The 17421-nt window shown below is 41.7% G+C and overlaps 1 protein-coding gene across 6 annotated transcripts in view; it reads left to right on the forward strand.

The window, feature by feature from the left end:
- Positions 1-16783, forward strand: part of LOC110501661 (mannosyl-oligosaccharide 1,2-alpha-mannosidase IB) — a 121488-nt gene extending 104705 nt beyond the window's left edge. For all 6 annotated transcript variants that reach the window (XM_036959011.1, XM_036959012.1, XM_036959013.1 and 3 more), the window contains 2 exons: positions 13924-14039; positions 14413-16783. In XM_036959011.1, coding sequence (XP_036814906.1) covers positions 13924-14039; positions 14413-14545 — 249 coding nt within the window. In that variant the 3' untranslated portion in view covers positions 14546-16783. The remainder of the gene's footprint in view (positions 1-13923; positions 14040-14412) is intronic.
- The last annotated feature ends 638 nt before the right edge of the window (positions 16784-17421 follow it).

Raw genomic sequence — 17421 nt, forward strand, 5'->3', positions numbered from 1 at the left:
CCCTAAAGCCAACACCTCATTTGGCCGCCTTTCGTTCCAGTTCTCTGCTGCCTGTGACTGGAACGAATTGCAAAAATCGCTGAAGTTGGAGACTTTTATCTCCCTCACCAACTTCAAACATCTGCTATCTGAGCAGCTAACCGATCGCTGCAGCTGTACATAGTCTATTGGTAAATAGCCCACCCATTTTCACCTACCTCATCCCCATACTGTTTTTATTTATTTATTTTTCTGCTCTTTTGCACACCAATATCTCTACCTGTACATAACCATCTGATCATTTATCACTCCAGTGTTAATCTGCATAATTGTAATTATTTGCCTACCTTCTCATGCCTTTTGCACACAATGTATATATAGACTCCCCTTTTTTCTACTGTGTTATTGACTTGTTAATTGTTTACTCCATGTGTAACTCTGTGTTGTCTGTTCACACTGCTATGCCTTACCTTGGCCAGGTCGCAGTTGCAAATGAGAACTTGTTCTCAACTAGCCTACCTGGTTAAATAAAGGTGAAATAAAAAAATAAAAAAAATAAATTAAAAAAATTATACACGTGACGTTAGCTATCGAGCCAGCCAGCTAAAGTTAGCTAGCGAGCCAGCAGGCTAAGCAGAAACTTAGTCAAGCTAGCTACATTTTCAGATATTCTATCTTACCCGTATAGATGGATGGACACTTCTTCCTCTCTGTCACGGATGCCATGGTTGCCCTTAGTTTGAAGATGTAATCCGGAGACAGGTGTTCCCTTTTCGACTCCCTCTGCATATTTGCAATCAAACGTCAGAATTTTCTCCAACTCTTTCGCTATTATACTCTAATGCCACCGGGTATTCCACTGATTTGGAAACTCAGTCCTCCAGAAAGTGGAGAGCAACACTTTTGCGGTTCTCCTACGTGATATACTTCAAAAAAGCCGCGTTAGAAAGGATTACCTACACATACTGACCAGCTCATGTTATAGACAGACGCATGCTACATGGCAGACCAATCCAAACTCATCGTCTTTTTCTGTGGCTAAACCAACTAGACTTGAAAAGTAACAATTTATTTGCATTTACAGATGGCATACACGTTTGTTATTAAGGCACATGAAAGTTCACGTTCCAGAAGGCCTTTCTGCCCCAAAAAAACGGCTTTTGATTATAAAAAAAAAAGAAAAAAGGAAGCTTACGTTCAAATGCCTCTCCTGTGAGGTAGTCACGTGTGACATACGCCTAGTTTCCTGAAACGAGTCACATGTTGCCATTATGAGTTTACCTATCCATCCATGCCCATTCCCTTATGAATCCGTAGCATCTAGCAGTACCTTCTCAGCTTGTTGGACGACTCAAACTGAATTCTTCAGAATGATTGGCTATGAAAAGCCTATTGACATTTACTCCTGAGGAATTGGATAAGTGTATCAACCCACCTGTTGCACCCTCTACAACCACTGTGATTATTATTATTTTACCCTGCTGGTCATCTATGAACATCTTGGCCATGTTCTGTTATAATCTCCACCCGGCACAGCCAGAAGAGGACTGGCCACCCCTCATAGCCTGGTTCCTCTCTAGGTTTCTTCCTAGGTTCTGGCCTTTCTAGGGAGTTTTTCCTAGCCACCGTGCTTCTACACCTGCATTGCTTGCTGTTTGGGGTTTTAGGCTGGGTTTCTGTACAGTACTTTGAGATATCAGCTGATGTAAGAAGGGCTTTATAAATACATTTGATTTGATTCCGCTGCTCTATGTTCGCTACATACTTCAGTCTGAGACTGCCATCGTTGAAGTCGTTTGTGAGGATATCAAAATTAGGGGTGTTGTACAAACAAAGGTTATCAGCAATTGGATCATCTCTAACCAATCAGAGTATCAAAGCCAATGACACATTTTGAAAATGCTGCTTTACCCATGTGTGTTCTGGCTCTGGCCCAACCCATTGGTTTCTGGGACCAATCATAATGGTTAGAATGTGTTTGTGTTCTAGAACTTGTCGGGGAGATACTCAGATCCAGACTAATTGCTGAGAAGAAACTAACGTCCGTGGGCCTGGCGTAACGTTTGGCCGGAGCAAGAGTTTGGGTAGCCAGGCAAGTTCTCTGCACCAGTGTAGATCTGAAAGAATTGGATAAGTGTATCAACCCATTGCAACTGTAAAAGGAGAGCGGATCAGTGTGTGAACACACAACAGACTAATCCTACTTGAGAAAGGAGTATTTACTGTTCTCATATTTTTCTCTCTCCCGTTGTCATCCTCTTTTTGTCATATCTGTTCCCCACTGAGGCTTTTATTTTCAAAGGTCAGATTGAAACACTTCTGCCTCCTTTCTCTCAATCCTCCTCTCAACCACTTTCACTCTGCTCTCTCGTTCTCTCCCTTTCTCTGGCTTCCCTCCAATCCCCCTCCTCCTCCTTGCCACCACTCACCCATCTCATCTCTCTCCCTCTTTTCTTCTATCCCTCTTTCTTCCCTTATCCTTATATCTCCTCCTTTTCCTCCTTTCTCTATCTATTCCTGTGTGTGGAGTGTGTGCGCTGCCCTCTGGCTTTTGGTAATGTTGGTGCTCTTGAGAGCTGAGAGCTGTTGTGGGTCTGAATGCAGCCTCCCTCAGCCTGAGTGATTGAGTAGAGATGGAGGGAGTACACTTCTTAATTCTTCCACTACTGCTCCTCTGCACCACACACCCCTCTTCCTTCCCTATCCTCTTCTCTCTTACTCTTTCAGTTTCACTTGCTCTCATTTTCTATTTGCTCTGTCTCTCTTTCTGCCTTCATCTTCTTTCTCTCTTTTGAACAGAAACTTGGCTTTGCTTTTCTCTGTGTCTATGGCACTCTCTCCCTCGCTCTCTGTTGCTTTCACCCTCTGTCATGCCCCTTTCTCTCTTTCTCTACCTCTCATAAAAAGCACCAGACAGGTTCTACACAGATTCTGATCTCCCATCAGCTCATGTTTGATCACACACACACACATTTTCCGTAAGTACATGGAGTAGAAAACCTGGGCATGCCCCCTGGGATTTATTTTTTTGCAGAATGAACTCTATTTTGGTGGCCCCTCTAGTACCTTCTAATGCCTTGATTCCACCCAAAATACACAGTTAAATTATTGAATACTTTACCTCCCAGATTGGTAATATTGCGTAGAAAGACAAGACTTAAAATTACTGAAAATGTATGAGTTCAGTGTTTTATTTTTGCATATTGTCGTTGCATAGGCCTATATAATTAGGACTATTTTCTAAGTAAGAAACTTTTTTAACATTAATCTCAAGAGCAGAGAGGTTTAAAGTAATATTTTACAGTTTTGCTGCAAGATATAAATTGCCACATTGATGTTTGTTATTCAAATTATGCTCTGTGGACTCTTGGGGTAAAGAAACCAATGTGTCATTTTGTAATTTGGGTGAACTATCCCTTTAACAGTTTGGCCTGTCAATCAATTGCTGTGGGTAGGGTTGTCAGGGGAGGGGGCAGGATGTTTGTGAGTCACAGAGTTGTTAGGGTTTCAGACCTGTCAATCAAACACTGTGGGTGGGAATTTGAAGGAAGGCAGTAGATTAGTAATCTAGTCAGAAAAATGAGTCTTATCTACTAGCGGTGTAACGGTGCAGGTATTTGTACCAAACTGTTTGGTATGGGGACCTCGGTTCGGTCCGCACTGTGAAAAAAACACTACACCTATATGCTATGTCTACGCTGCCTTATAGGCCTATGCCTCTGGAGTAAATCTGAGATTTAAAAAATATATATAATTCTGCCTATTCCGTTAAAACAACTTGAGCCTATGCGCATGTTGTAATCAAAATTCGAATCTTATTGGGTGCATTTCAAACTGTCCTTTTGTGAGGCGCAACCGGGAACTAGTTCTGTACGATGGCGAGTGGTGGATAAACCAGAATTGGAGGATCCTCCATCATTGTTTAAATCTCCAGTTTGGGAACATTTTGTCTTCCCACTAGATTACAACGGCGATGGACAGAGTTGTGGATAAAACGGTAACATTATGTCATCACACTCAACGAGAATAGCGTATGCAGCTGCCAACACCTCAAATATTTTGACACATTTACACTAACATCACCCCAGTATACTGGAGCAAGACGGAAACGCAAAGAAACAGCACCACAACATCGCCTCTCCTCTGCATTCAAGCAGCCTTAGGCAACTGATTCTAACCAGGGCAAAGAAATTACAAAAGCAATAGGTAGGCTATGTTTATATATACAGTACCAATCAAAAGTTTGGACACAATTACTCATTCAAGGGTTTTTCTTTATTTTTACTATTTTGTACATTGTAGAATAATAGTGAAGACATCAAAACTATGAAATAACACACATGGAGTCATGTAGTAACCAAAAAAGTATATTTATATATTTTGATTCTTCGAAATAGCCACCCTTTGCCTTAATGACAGCTTTGCACACTCTTGGTATTCTCTCAACCAGCTTCACCTGGAATGCTTTTCCAACAGTCTTGAAGGAGTTCCCACATATTCTAAGCACTTGTCTGCTTTTCCTTCACTCTGCGGTCCATCTCAATTGGGTTGAGGTTGGGTGATTGTGGAGGTCGGGTATATATATATATATATTAGTCAGCAGCAGGTCACAGGGAAATATCAGGCACTGAGCAGGCTGTTTCTGAGTGGGTGGGGAGGGTGAGGGCCGGAGAGTGAGTAGTGGGGAGGGCCGGAGTGGTTGGGTTTATGTTGAGTGCACTGGTTGAGAGAGCTCTGCAGGGGGCTGCTGAGTCTCGTGAGTGAGAGGAGAGAGCAGCACAAGCACACATCGTGACAACTTTTTACCAGTTGTAGGTATGCTATTTAGATTGTCAATATAGAGACATCTATTTCCAACCATTTTTCTATAAAACATATTAACGCATTAGAACTGATGCGCATCAAGAAATTATGGAGACAAAGCACTGGAAATCCACTTTAGGCACACTAGAGCACTTTAGATATATTTGCTTGGGGGTGGTTTAAAGTAAATGGTATAATAATGTGGACTTTGATTATGGAAAACCATATCAAGCAAAGGGTTTTACTCATGCTCAGTTCTTGGGTCTTGAGCTCTGCGTGAGGGGAAATTTTAAATGGAAAGTTATGGATATCCCTCGTCTGCTTCTGTTATGGGAGGAAAGTCCACAATGAAACTGACATTAAATGTGGAGATTGATACATTTGCATCTGTTGGCTATCTAATATCCTATTCATTTCTATGCCATTGTAGGCTTCTGTAGCCTAACATTTGACACAATAAATATGTTGAAATGACAATATCGCTGGAGTCGTTGCAAATCAGTTTGTGCCACTTATGTAGGCTACCTGGAGCTGGCAAACTAATTTAATAAATAACTTCTGTTTATTGTTGTTGAAGCCTTGACTTATTATACTATTATTAATGGCCTGCTACTCAATCCCAGTTGCTAATATATGCATAGTATTATTATATTTGGATAGAAAACACTCTGAAGTTTCTAAAACTGTTTGAATGATGTCTGTGTGTATAACAGAACTCATATGGCAGGCAAAAACCTGAGAAAAAAATCCAACCAGGAAGTGGGAAATGTGAGGTTGGTTGATTTTGAACTCATTCCCTATTGAAGATACAGTCGGATATTGGTCATGTTGCACTTCCTAAGGCTTCCACTAGATGTCAACCATCTTTAGAAACTTGTTTGAGGCTTCTACTGTAAAGGAGGGGCTCATATGGGCTCTTTGAGTCAGTGGTCTGGCAGAGTGCCACAAACTCGTGACACTCGTTCACGTGAGAGGTAGCAGACAAAGGAATTCTCCGGTTGGAACATTATTGAAGATTTATGTTAAAAACATCCTAAAGATTGATTCTATACATCGTTTGATATGTTTCTAAAGGATTGTAAACAGAACTTTTTGACATTTTGTCTGCTCCTAGTGAACACACTTTGTGAGATTGGATTTGTTTACAAAACGCGATAACAAAAGTAGCTATTTGGACATAAATGATGGACATTATCGAACAAAACAAACATTTATTGTGGAACTGGGATTCCTGGGAGTGCATTCTGATGAAGATCATCAAAGGAAAGTGAATATTTATAATGCTATTTCTGACTTCTGGTTGACTACATAATATGGCGGATATCTTTTTGGCTTGTTGGGTCTCTGAGCACCGTACTCAGATTATTGCATGGTTTGCTTTTTCCGTGAAGCTTTTTTGGAATCTGACACAGCGGTTGCATTAAGGAAAAGTTTATCTAAAGTTCCATGTATAACACTTGTATTTTCATCAACATTTATAATGAGTATTTCTGTAAAATGACGTGGCTCTCTGCAAAATCACCGGATGTTTTTGGAACTACTGAACATAACGCGCCAATGTATACTGAGATTATTTGATATAAATGAACTTTATCGAACAAAATATACGTGTATTGTGTAACATCAAGTCCTATGATTGTCATCTGATGAAGATCATCAAACGTTAGTGATTAATTCTATCTCTATTTCTGATTTTTGTGACTCCACTCTTTGGCTGGAAAAATGGCTGTGTTTTTCTGTGACTTGGCTCTGACCTAACATAATAATTTGGTGCTTTTGCTGTAAGGCCTGTTTGAAATCGGACACTGTGGTGGGATTAACAACAAGATTACCTTTAAAATGGTATAAGAACATGTATGTTCGAGGAATTTTAATTATGAGATTTGTAGTGGAAATTTCCTGTATTTACCAAATCATGAGAGCAAACCACACACAAGTCAGAGTTATCATAAAGTCCATCTTTAATTATATGAGCTCCATCACAACCCTGTGACTCTCAGATCAATTCAGTGTCTATAAATGAATTCTCTGAGAGTCCTTACAAAACAGTTCTTAGTATCATTTATAGCCAAGACACCCATCTCAACTCACATAACGAATAACAGATCTTAGGAACATTACAATGGAAGACTTTACTTGAGAGAGGAGTATTCCATAGCCAGACAGCATTAGCTATAAATTATCGTTCAGTTTGCTCTCCTAAAACTACTTCTCGTTCTTGGTACAACATAGTACCAAGACACTAGGATATATATCAATTGTCATTTTAGACACTCCCATTCTGGACAAGCTCACGGAGACACAGTGACTGGTACACAGACATTGTGGAGCCAAGAGATAATTGGTTCCCCCTCAATCATCCCTTCACATGGTTTAAAAGATATGTTTACATATGAAGACAAGCTTGACCTCTCCCCTCTCTACGGCCCAAGTAACTGACCCCATGACAGAGAAAGGATAACTGCAAATGGCCACCACTATAGTACAACAATATACATTCTATATGAGAAGTAACTCACAAGCATATAATGAAAATAAAACATCTTATCTATGTTACCCAACTATTCTGATTAATCCCCAACAGATTTCTGTTGTTTGAATTTGGCGACCTGCACTTTCACTGGCTGTTGTCATATCGATCCCGTTAACGGGATCTCAGCCCTATGAAGTTTTTAATATCTGGCACATAATAACAGCACAATTGCCAGAAAGTAGGCTAACATTTGTCAGTGTTTCTTAAACAGAGATTTCGAGATTCTCTGTCCAACTTTAATCACTCATCTAATCACAAATATCCTATCGGATTTATTTATAGTTATGCAAATGCACAAACATTTTATTTACAATCATTGGAGAGTTTAATAAGGGCAAATATATATTTTCTCTTGCTACATATTCAAATTCCTTTAACCAGTGGTGTATTGTACTTTAGAAAAAATACTTTTTGATACTACTTATGTAGTTTTTTGGGGTATCTGTACCTTACTATGTATATATTTTTTTTAAATTTTATCTTTTACTTCACTATATTCCTAAAGAAAATAATGTACATTTTACTCCATGCATTTTCCCTGGCACCTAAAAGTACTCGTTACATTTTGAATGCTTAGCAGGACATGAAAATGGTCCAATTCACACTTATCAAGAGAACATCCCTGGTCATCCTTACTGCCTCTGATCGGGCAGACTCACTAAACACGCATGCTTCATTTGTAAATGATGTCTGAGTGCTGGAGTGTGCCTCTGGCTTTCCGTAAATAAAATAAAAACAAGAAAATGGTGCCATCTGGTTTGCTTAATATAAGGAATTTGATATGATTTGTACTTTTACTTTTGATAATTAAGTATATTTTAGCAATTACATTTACTTTTGATACTTAAGTATATTTAAAACCAATGCTTTTAGACTTTTACTCGGTGACTCACTTTTACTTAAGTCATTTTCTATTAATCTTTACTTTTACTCAAGAGTGACAATTGGGTACTTTTTTTCACCACTGCCTTTAACCTCACGTTAAGCTTGCAATAATTCATATTTTGATGGAAATACGAAATTTGCCTCTAAGTCATTACAAACTACCTTGATATTCCCTTGATAATGTTATGGAAAAATGGTTTATTGGATAAATGTGGCAACTGCTTGCTTGCTGCGCACCCCAAAAAAATTGGGCTAGTTTTCAAGCTTTGTGGGCAGGTTTTGAATGGTCATTGGACTAGAAATTTCACCTAGACCTGGCAACCCTGCTGAGAAGTCACTTTAGCGGTCACTGGCAAGTTTCAACATGGGCTTTGAATCTTAGGAAAATAAAAACAAGATGTTTGGACATAACTAGATTTATGAATAGCAAAGGGATAAAGGAGATTGACTTGATTCAGTCAGTTTGACACCTTTTGTAAACTGGTCAGCACTTGCTGTTCGGTCATCAATCAACCCACAGTAAATAGCCGATGCGCCCCGGCTCCGCAGCTGGCTATAGCATAAGCCTATAGGACATACAAAATAAAATAAATGAATGTGCCACAAAACGATAATTATGTTGATTTCATCTCATCTTTACCACTTACATGGAATGTGTAAATTCACCCACAGGAGACTATGAAGAAGCATCATGCTTCACCTTCTGTGAAAATAAATTTGACTGCAGCCAACCACAGAGCACAAAAATAAGAGGTACCGGGCGGGGGGACAGACAGCAGACTGACAAACCAGCAGTGTTTCCTTGTCATCTCTCACAGGCTGTCTTATCAAATTAAAAGTGTATTTGTCACATGCACCGAATACTACAAGTGTAGACCTTACAGTGAAATGCTGACTTACAAGCCCTTAACCAACCATGCAGCTTTAAGAAACATAAGCGTTAAGTAAAAAATAGATAAGTATTATTATTTTTTTTTAAGTAACAAATGATTAAAGAGCAGAAGTAAAATAACAGTAGCGGGGCTATATTCTGGGGGTACAGAGTCAATGTGCTGGGGCACCGGTTAGTTGAGATAATATGTACATGTAGGTAAAGTTAGTGACTATGACTATGCTTAGATAGTGACTATGCTTAGATAATAAATTGAGAGTAGCAGCAGTGTAAAAGAGGGGGGCAATGCAAATAGTCTGGGTAGCCATTTGATTAGCTCTTCAGGAGTCCTATGGCTTGGGGGTAGAAGCTGTTAAGAAGCCTTTTGGACCTAAACTTGAAGCTCCGGTATCTTTGACAATTTTTAGGGCCTTCCTCTGACGACGCCTGTTATAGAAGTCCTGGATGGCAAGAAGCTTGGCCCCAGTGTAGTACTGGGCCGTACGCACTACCCTCTGTAGTGCCTTGCGGTCAGACGCCGAGCAGTTGCTATACTAGGCAGTGATGCAACCAGTCAGGATGCTCTCGATGGTGCAGCTGTAGAACTTTTTGAGGATCTGAGGACCCATGGCAAATCTTTTCAGACTCCTGAGGGGGAATAGGCTTTACCGTGCCCTCTTCACGACTGTCTTGGTGTTTTTGGACTAGAGGTCGACCGATTAATCGGAATGGCCGATTAATTGGGGCCGATTTCAAGTTTTTTTTTATTTTATTTTAATTCTTATTTTTTTATTTTTACACCATTATTTAATCTTTATGTAACTAGGTAAGTCAGTTAAGAACACATTCTTATTTTCAATGACGGCCTAGGAACGGTGGGTTAACTGCCTCGTTCAGGGGCAGAACGACAGATTTTTACCTTGTCAGCTCGGGGGATTCATTCTTGCAACCTTCCAGTTAACTAGTCCAACGCTCTAAGCTACTGATTACATTGCACTCCACAAGGAGACTGCCTGTTATGCGAATGCAGTAAGCCAAGGTAAGTTGCTAGCCAGCATTAAACTTATCTTAGAAAAAACAATCAATCAATCATAATCACTAGTTAACTACACATGGTTGATGATATTACTAGTTTATCTAGCGTGTCCTGCGTTGCATATAATCGATGCGGTGCGTATCGTTGCTCCAATGTGTACCTAACCATAAACATCAATGCCTTTCTTAAAATCAATACGCAGAAGTATATATTTTTAACCTGCATATTTAGCTAAAAGAAATCCAGGTTTGCAGGCAATATTAACCAGGTGAAATTGTGTCACTTCTCTTGCGTTCATTGCACGCAGAGTCAGTGTATATGCAACAGTTTGGGCCTCCTAATTTGCCAACATTTTTAGACTTATGGATGCCACCCGTTAGATGAAATACAGAACGGTTCAGTATTTCACTGAAAGAATAAACGTCTCGTATTTCTGTGTGTTATCATGTTATAACTAAGTCTATGATTTGATAGAGCAGTCTGACTGAGCGATGGTAGGCAGCAGCAGGCTCGTTAGCATTCATTCAAACAGCACTTTCGTGCGTTTGCCAGCAGCTGTTTATGACTTCAAGCCTATCGACTCCCGAGATTAGGCTGGCGTAAGCGATGTGAAATGGCCAGCTAGTTAGCGGGGTGCGCTCTAATAGCGTTTCAAACGTCACTCGCTCTGAGACGTGGAGTGGTTTTCCCCCTTGCTCTGCATGGGTAACGCTGCTTCGAGGGTGGCGAGGAGAGCCCAGTTAGGGTCGAGGAGAGGGACAGAAGCTATACTGTTACACTGGCAATACTGAAGTGCCTATAAGAACATCCAATAGTCAAAGATTAATGAAATACAAATGGTATAGAGAGAAATAGTCCTATAATTCTTATAATAACTACAACCTAAAACTTCTTACCTGGGAATATTGAAGACTCGTGTTTAAAGGAATCACCAGCTTTCATATGTTCTCATGTTCTGAGCAAGGAACTTAAACATTAGCTTTCTTACATGGCACATATTGCACTTTTACTTTCTTCTCCAACACTTTGTTTTTGCATTATTTAAATCAAATTGAACATGTTTCATTATTTATTTGAGGCTAAATTGATTTTATTGATGTATTATATTAAGTTAAAATAAGTGTTCATTCAGTATTGTTGTAATTGTCATTATTACAAATACATTTTTAATGGCCGATTAATTGGTGTCGGGTTTTTTGGTCCTCCAATAATCGGTATCGGCGTTGAAAAATCATAATCGGTCGACCTCTAGTTTGGACCATGAGTTTGTTTATGATGTGGACACCAAGAAACTTGATGCTCTCAACCTGCTCCACTACAGCCCTGTCAATGAGAATGGGGGCGTGCTCTGTCCTCCTTTTCCTGTAGTTCACAATCATCAGCGAGGCAGTCATTTGATAAGCCAAGGCTATTGAGTCTGCCGATAAGAATGCGGTGATTGACCGCCTTGGCCAGGTTGATGAAGACGGCTGCACAGTAGTCTTTTATCGATGGCGGTTATGATATCGTTTAGGACCTTGAGCTTGGTTGAGGTGGACACATGACCAGCTCGGACACCAGATTGCATAGTGGAGAAGGTACGGTTGCATTCGAAATGGTCGGTGATCTGTTTGTTAACTTGCCTTTCCAAGATTGTAGAAAGGCAGGGCAGGATGGATATAGATTTTTAACAGTTTGGGTCTAGAGTGTCTCCCCCTTTGAAGAGGGGGATGACCGGGACAGCTTTCCAATCTTTGGGGATCTCAGACGATAGGAAAGAGAGGTTGAATGGGCCAGTAATAGGGGTTTCAACAATTTCGGTGGATAATTTTAGAAAGAGAAGGTCCAGATTGTCTAGCCCAGGTGATTTGTAGGGATCCAGATTTTGCAGCTCTTTCAGAACATCAGCTGTCTGGATTTGGGTGAAGGAGAAGCGAGGGTGGGGCTTGGGCATGTTGCTGCAGGGGGTGCTGAGATTTTGGCCGGGGTAGGGGTAGCCAGGTGGAAAGCATGGCCAGCCGTAGAAAAATGCTTATTGAAATTATCGATTATCGTAGATTTATCGGTGGTGAAAGTGTTTCCTATCCTCAGTGCAGTGGGCAGCTGGGAGGAGGTGCTCTTATTCTCCATGGACTTTAGTGTCCCAAAACTTTATGGAATTAGTGCTACAGGATCCAAATTTCTGTTTGAAAAAGCTATCCTTAGCTTTCCTAACTGACTGAGTATATTGGTTCCTGACTTCTCTGAAAAGTTGCATATCGCGGGGACTATTCGATGCTAATGCAGAATGCCACAGGATGTTTTTGTGCTGGTCAAGGGCAGTTAAGTCTGGGGTGAACCAAGGCTGTATCTGTTCTTAGTTCTACATGTTTTGAATGGGGCATGCTTATTTAAGATGGTGAGGAAAGCACTTTTAAAGAGCAACCAGGCATCCTCTACTGATGGAATGCGGTCAATATCCTTCCAGGATACCCGGGCCAGGTCGATTAGAAAGGCCTGCTCGCTGAAGTGTTTTAGGGAGCATTTGACAGTGATGAGGGGTGGTCATTTGACCGCGGACCCATGCAAAGAGGCAGTGATCGCTGAGATCCTGGTTGAAGACAGCAGAGGCGTATTTAGTGGGCAAGTTGGTCAGGATGATGTCTAAGAGGGTGCCCATGGTTACGGATTTAGCGTTGTACCTGGTAGGTTCCTTGATAATTTGTGTGAGATTGAGGGTATCTAGCTTAGATTGTAGGACGGCTGGGGTGTTAAACATGTCCCAGTTTATGTCACTTAACAGTATGAACTCTGCAGATAGATGGGGGCAATCAATTCACATATGGTGTCCAGGGCACAGCTGGGGGCTGAAGGGGGTCTATAACAAACGGCAACGGTGAGAGACTTGTTTCTGGAAAGGTGGATTTGTAAAAGTAGAAGCTCCAGCCTCAATAGCTAAGGCATATTGAGGCTGGAGGTTCTACAGTGAAATAAGACAATCACTAACCAAAACAGCAATAGACATGGCATATTGGCATTAGGGAGAGGCATATGTAAAGGTTCAGAGCTTGCGGTGGGAATCCGGAGATATGTTAGAGAAAATGCAGTCCGATATGCTCTGGGTTTATATCGTGCTGTGCAGACTGGCAGGAATTGACCGGGCTGAGGCTGGCTGATGTTCGAGTTAACGGTGTAGAACGCTAGCTAGTTAGCTGGCTAGCTTCTGATGGGGGTTCCGGTTCTAAAGTGTAGAAAATAGCAGATCCGTACCACATTGGGTGAGGCGTGTTGCAGGAGAGTTTGTGACGGGATGGGACAAGACAAAACAGACGTCCGACTGCTACGCCATCTTGGAACGTAAGACAGAGTTTGAGTCAGTGGGCTAACTGGTGTCTCCAAGTGGCCACACACCTCTCCAAAGTGGGCACAGTTCCTAAGTAATTTCATTGCACTTTTAAAACTCAAAGAAGAGTACAATCTTTGTGTTTTCACAAGGCAATTCAGAGAAATTGTAATTTTGGTGCCCATAGAAAGGAGTCAACAGTGCTTGCTTGTATGACATCAAAGCGGTATTTATTATAAAAATCTAAATACATAGTCATCTTAATTTACAGCATTTCCCTCACTCAGACAACAAAATATGTGCAAATGTTGCCCAATTAGCTGCAGGGAAGGGGGCAACGTCTTGTAATGTGCGGTGCTCAAGTTCAGAACGTTTGTCAGTCAAAACCCATACAGCGCGGTGAAGCACAGAGCCTGATGTAATTTATAGCATGTTACTGTAACCCATCAATAGGTTAGAGTGTAAAGTGCTAATGTATGGTGATTAACAGTGCTGCTCTCTGTCTCCCCCTCCAGGCTATAGATAAGTACTGCAGGGTCAGCGGGGGGTTCTCCGGGGTCAAGGATGTCTACTCGTCCAACCCAACCTACGACGACGTTCAGCAGAGCTTCTTCCTGGCCGAGACGCTCAAGTAAGTCCTCAGCCATTTTGAATCAAGACTGCACACCCAATAGCTCTCGAGTTGGCCAGCCCCTGTTCTAGGGTGATATTACACTGGTTGTTGTTTTAGGCTGAGGTGAGGTGGAGTGGATGGGGCAGCTCCCCTGTGTCCTGTTCATTCACTTCCAATTAGTTTGAGATGGGGATGTCCTGGCCTGGCAGCCCCTGGAATGCACTGGAACTGTGTGCTTTACTACCCTCTGCTGGTGACTGTTTATTGCTGTTCACATTGTCTCACCTGTACCATACAAATAGCACTGATGAACAGAATATAGCAGCTGAATATTGTCTACTCTTTCCCTCGTCCTTGTCTTTCTACCTCACCCTCCCTCTATCTTGTCCAGGTATCTGTACCTGTTGTTCTCCAGTGATGACCTGATGCCTTTGGAGAGCTGGGTGTTCAACACGGAGGCCCACCCCCTGCCGGTACTGCACCTGGCCAACCTCACCCTCCCAGGGAGCCAGGCCCAGCGGTAGAGACCAGGGGTCCTCCAGGGGACCAATGCGTCCTTGCCTCCCTGCCTCCATCTCTCACTACTACAGACTGCAGAAGGAGAGAGCTCAGACCATTGTAGAGTGGAGGGGACTGGAACAATAGCTCCCTTTCTTATTCTTTAATTCTCTCGCTCTCACTTTCTATAGCTCTCTGCTGATCAGAAGGACGGTGGGTGCGTTCAGCTTTTGTGATTGCCCTCGTAATGTGACTTTTTTGTCAGGAGGCTTGATTTGTTTTCACCAAACTGTCTCATAACGGACGCATACAGGGGCGAGAGGGTGTATGGAGTCTGAACGAACAAACAGACAGACTTCTCTGAAGGGATATGTATATTCCAGACAGTCAGACTGACAGTAAAACTGAAGACTATGCGATCAGTGGGGTTTGTTGATTTTTGTTTTTTTCATTCTATCTTTTGGACACTGATTGGCGGGGACACAACAATGTGACCCTCCTGGTCCGTCTGCCATTTTCTGTTTACTCTCTTGACCTGGAACTGTATCAGTGTTGCTTTGTGGATAGGAGCAACGGCTTAATGCGTCCCCCTCTGGCACCTTTCTAAAGTGGGCCTGTGAAATGGAATTGATATCCCTTGCGTTCTCTATGCTACATTCTGCCATTTCTGTTCTTTCTCTATCATTCTCTCTTTCCATCTCTCATCATTAGCAGGTGACATATTGTAGCTTAGCCTGGCCTCAAATCATTTTGTTGCTGCTATTCAACCGATGCTGCTTCTCTCTCTCCTCTCAACCTTGTCTTATCACTCCATTCCACCTCCATCGTCTCTTTCTTGTCATATTTCTTCACTTCTCCAGTCACTCCTCTTGCCTGGTCAATTTCTGTTCCTGTCTTTCCATAAATCACTAACACTCCACAGGCAAATTGGACAGGTCTTGATTTGGCCGTGATTCTTGTCTGCTGATAAAATGGCCCCTGTGGATAAATTGTTATGCACTTTGTTGCTTGGATTACTGAGAGGGAAAATGGAGTGAAGTTACAGCACTGTAGGAGCTGAAGACACAAAGCCCTTCATTTATTATCTCTGTGTCTTTGACTCCTTTTAAAATGACTGACACGGAGCCATATTGTTGCTCTAACACTACCACTGATGGGTATAGCCTGGTGGGTATAGCCTATTCAGGAACAACTCCCCACCCTACTGATAGGGTTCTACCTAAACTGTTTCTTGTTCTCATTCCAATCACCACTCGCATATTAGGACTTGGGTTCCGTCACCTGTGCGATGAGTATGTTGAATGATATGCCATTCATTCTCTATGGGCTGTGTTCTTAATGGACCTTTTGTGTTTCATATGAATGTTGTTTCTGCAACAGTAGATGGAACGGAAGGAACTCTGCTGTGTTTAGTGAGGAATCTGTGATTGGTGCATTGGAGTGGATGGGGATATACTTTAGGTTTAGGGGACTGACGGTAACACTGCGAAATAGAAATGTACCCTGGAAGAAATACCATTTTTGTTGGAAGTATCAATTAATTTAAAGCCTTATCAAGTGTTGCTCTGTGTGACGCCTTTGGCCAATACTTTTTTTAATGTATTTTTATTTTACAAAATGTTATTCATACACAAGCTCATACACCAGTCTGCTAGAAACCCAGCTGTCGCTCTAGCAGACCCATGATGATGAAGGAATAGTGATGAGGATAATGTTGGGGTTGGGCTGATTACAGAACAACTCACCTTGCCAATCGATAAAGCCATACTATATTTGTGTTGCTGCTTAGCTAATTGGTTGGTTTCTGTCACTAATTTCTCATGTCTTGAAACCTGGCAGCACCTGTACAACACTTGTCTCACTCTATTCCTCTTTCCTCTGTCACACCCTTTCTACTCATTCCTATCCCTCCAGCTTCTATTCCTCTCTTTCTCCCCTGCTATTGCTCCCTCAGTCCCCATCTGTCAGCAGCTCAGTGTCTCCCTCCTCGTGGTGGTGGCAGTAGCAGCAGCCTACTGGGGTAGAATGGTATGAAGTATGTTTATCACCTCCACCTCACTCTGACATCCTCACTCTTAACATCATCACTGCTTCCTGTCTGGGGAGAAAGCCCAGGCGTTCTTTGGCACCGTCAGTCGCCGGGAGGATGTTGATTTTGAAAAAAGTGTTCCGTATTTGTATTTTTACTGAACAAAAAAAGACGTGTAAATATGTTTAAAATGAGACAATAAAGATGTTATGGAAAGTGAACAGAATAACTCAAATGGTGTCTTAGTAATGTTTGTTTCCTGTTGTTCACTCTGTTCCCTTATCTAACGCATTTACTTAGGATTTAGCTTGCGGTGCTCAGCACCTTTTTACTATACTTTTTTATAGAATGTTTATAGAAGGTGAAGTCAAGTCTTCTCTTTCAGCTCCTGTCCTGAGGGGGGCAGTCTTGCCTAATATCCAAAATACAAACATCAATTCAACAGCTAGTAAGGCTTAACAATAATGTTTCATTGATTTCAAAGATTTTAAGATTCTATTCGAGACTTTGAACACCCATACTGTGATCGGACACTTGGCAGGGATGATTTGTGTTATAATCCCAAAAGTAAAGTTTACTGTGCTGTCCCTCATATGTGGTACTGCCTGGGATGGGAATTACCGGAATTGCAAAGAGAACTCCTGCGCACTTTATCTTTGCATGTGTCGTTGATTGTCTGTTTCCGTTTCAATCTAGGACCTTTCTGCCCCAGTCAGCCTGCTGTGCCCTGCTCTCCATGATGTTATCTGAGTATGAAGCCGTTAACAGTTACAGGGAGCAGCAGGTCATAGTCCTGGCATGCAGCCTCTGCCTACAACACCACAGCATGGCACACTACGCTCTCTCTCTCTCCCTGTCATAACAACTGCTGTT

Source organism: Oncorhynchus mykiss, chromosome 22 (assembly GCF_013265735.2).
Source record: "Oncorhynchus mykiss isolate Arlee chromosome 22, USDA_OmykA_1.1, whole genome shotgun sequence".
NCBI classification, from domain to species: domain Eukaryota; kingdom Metazoa; phylum Chordata; class Actinopteri; order Salmoniformes; family Salmonidae; genus Oncorhynchus; species Oncorhynchus mykiss.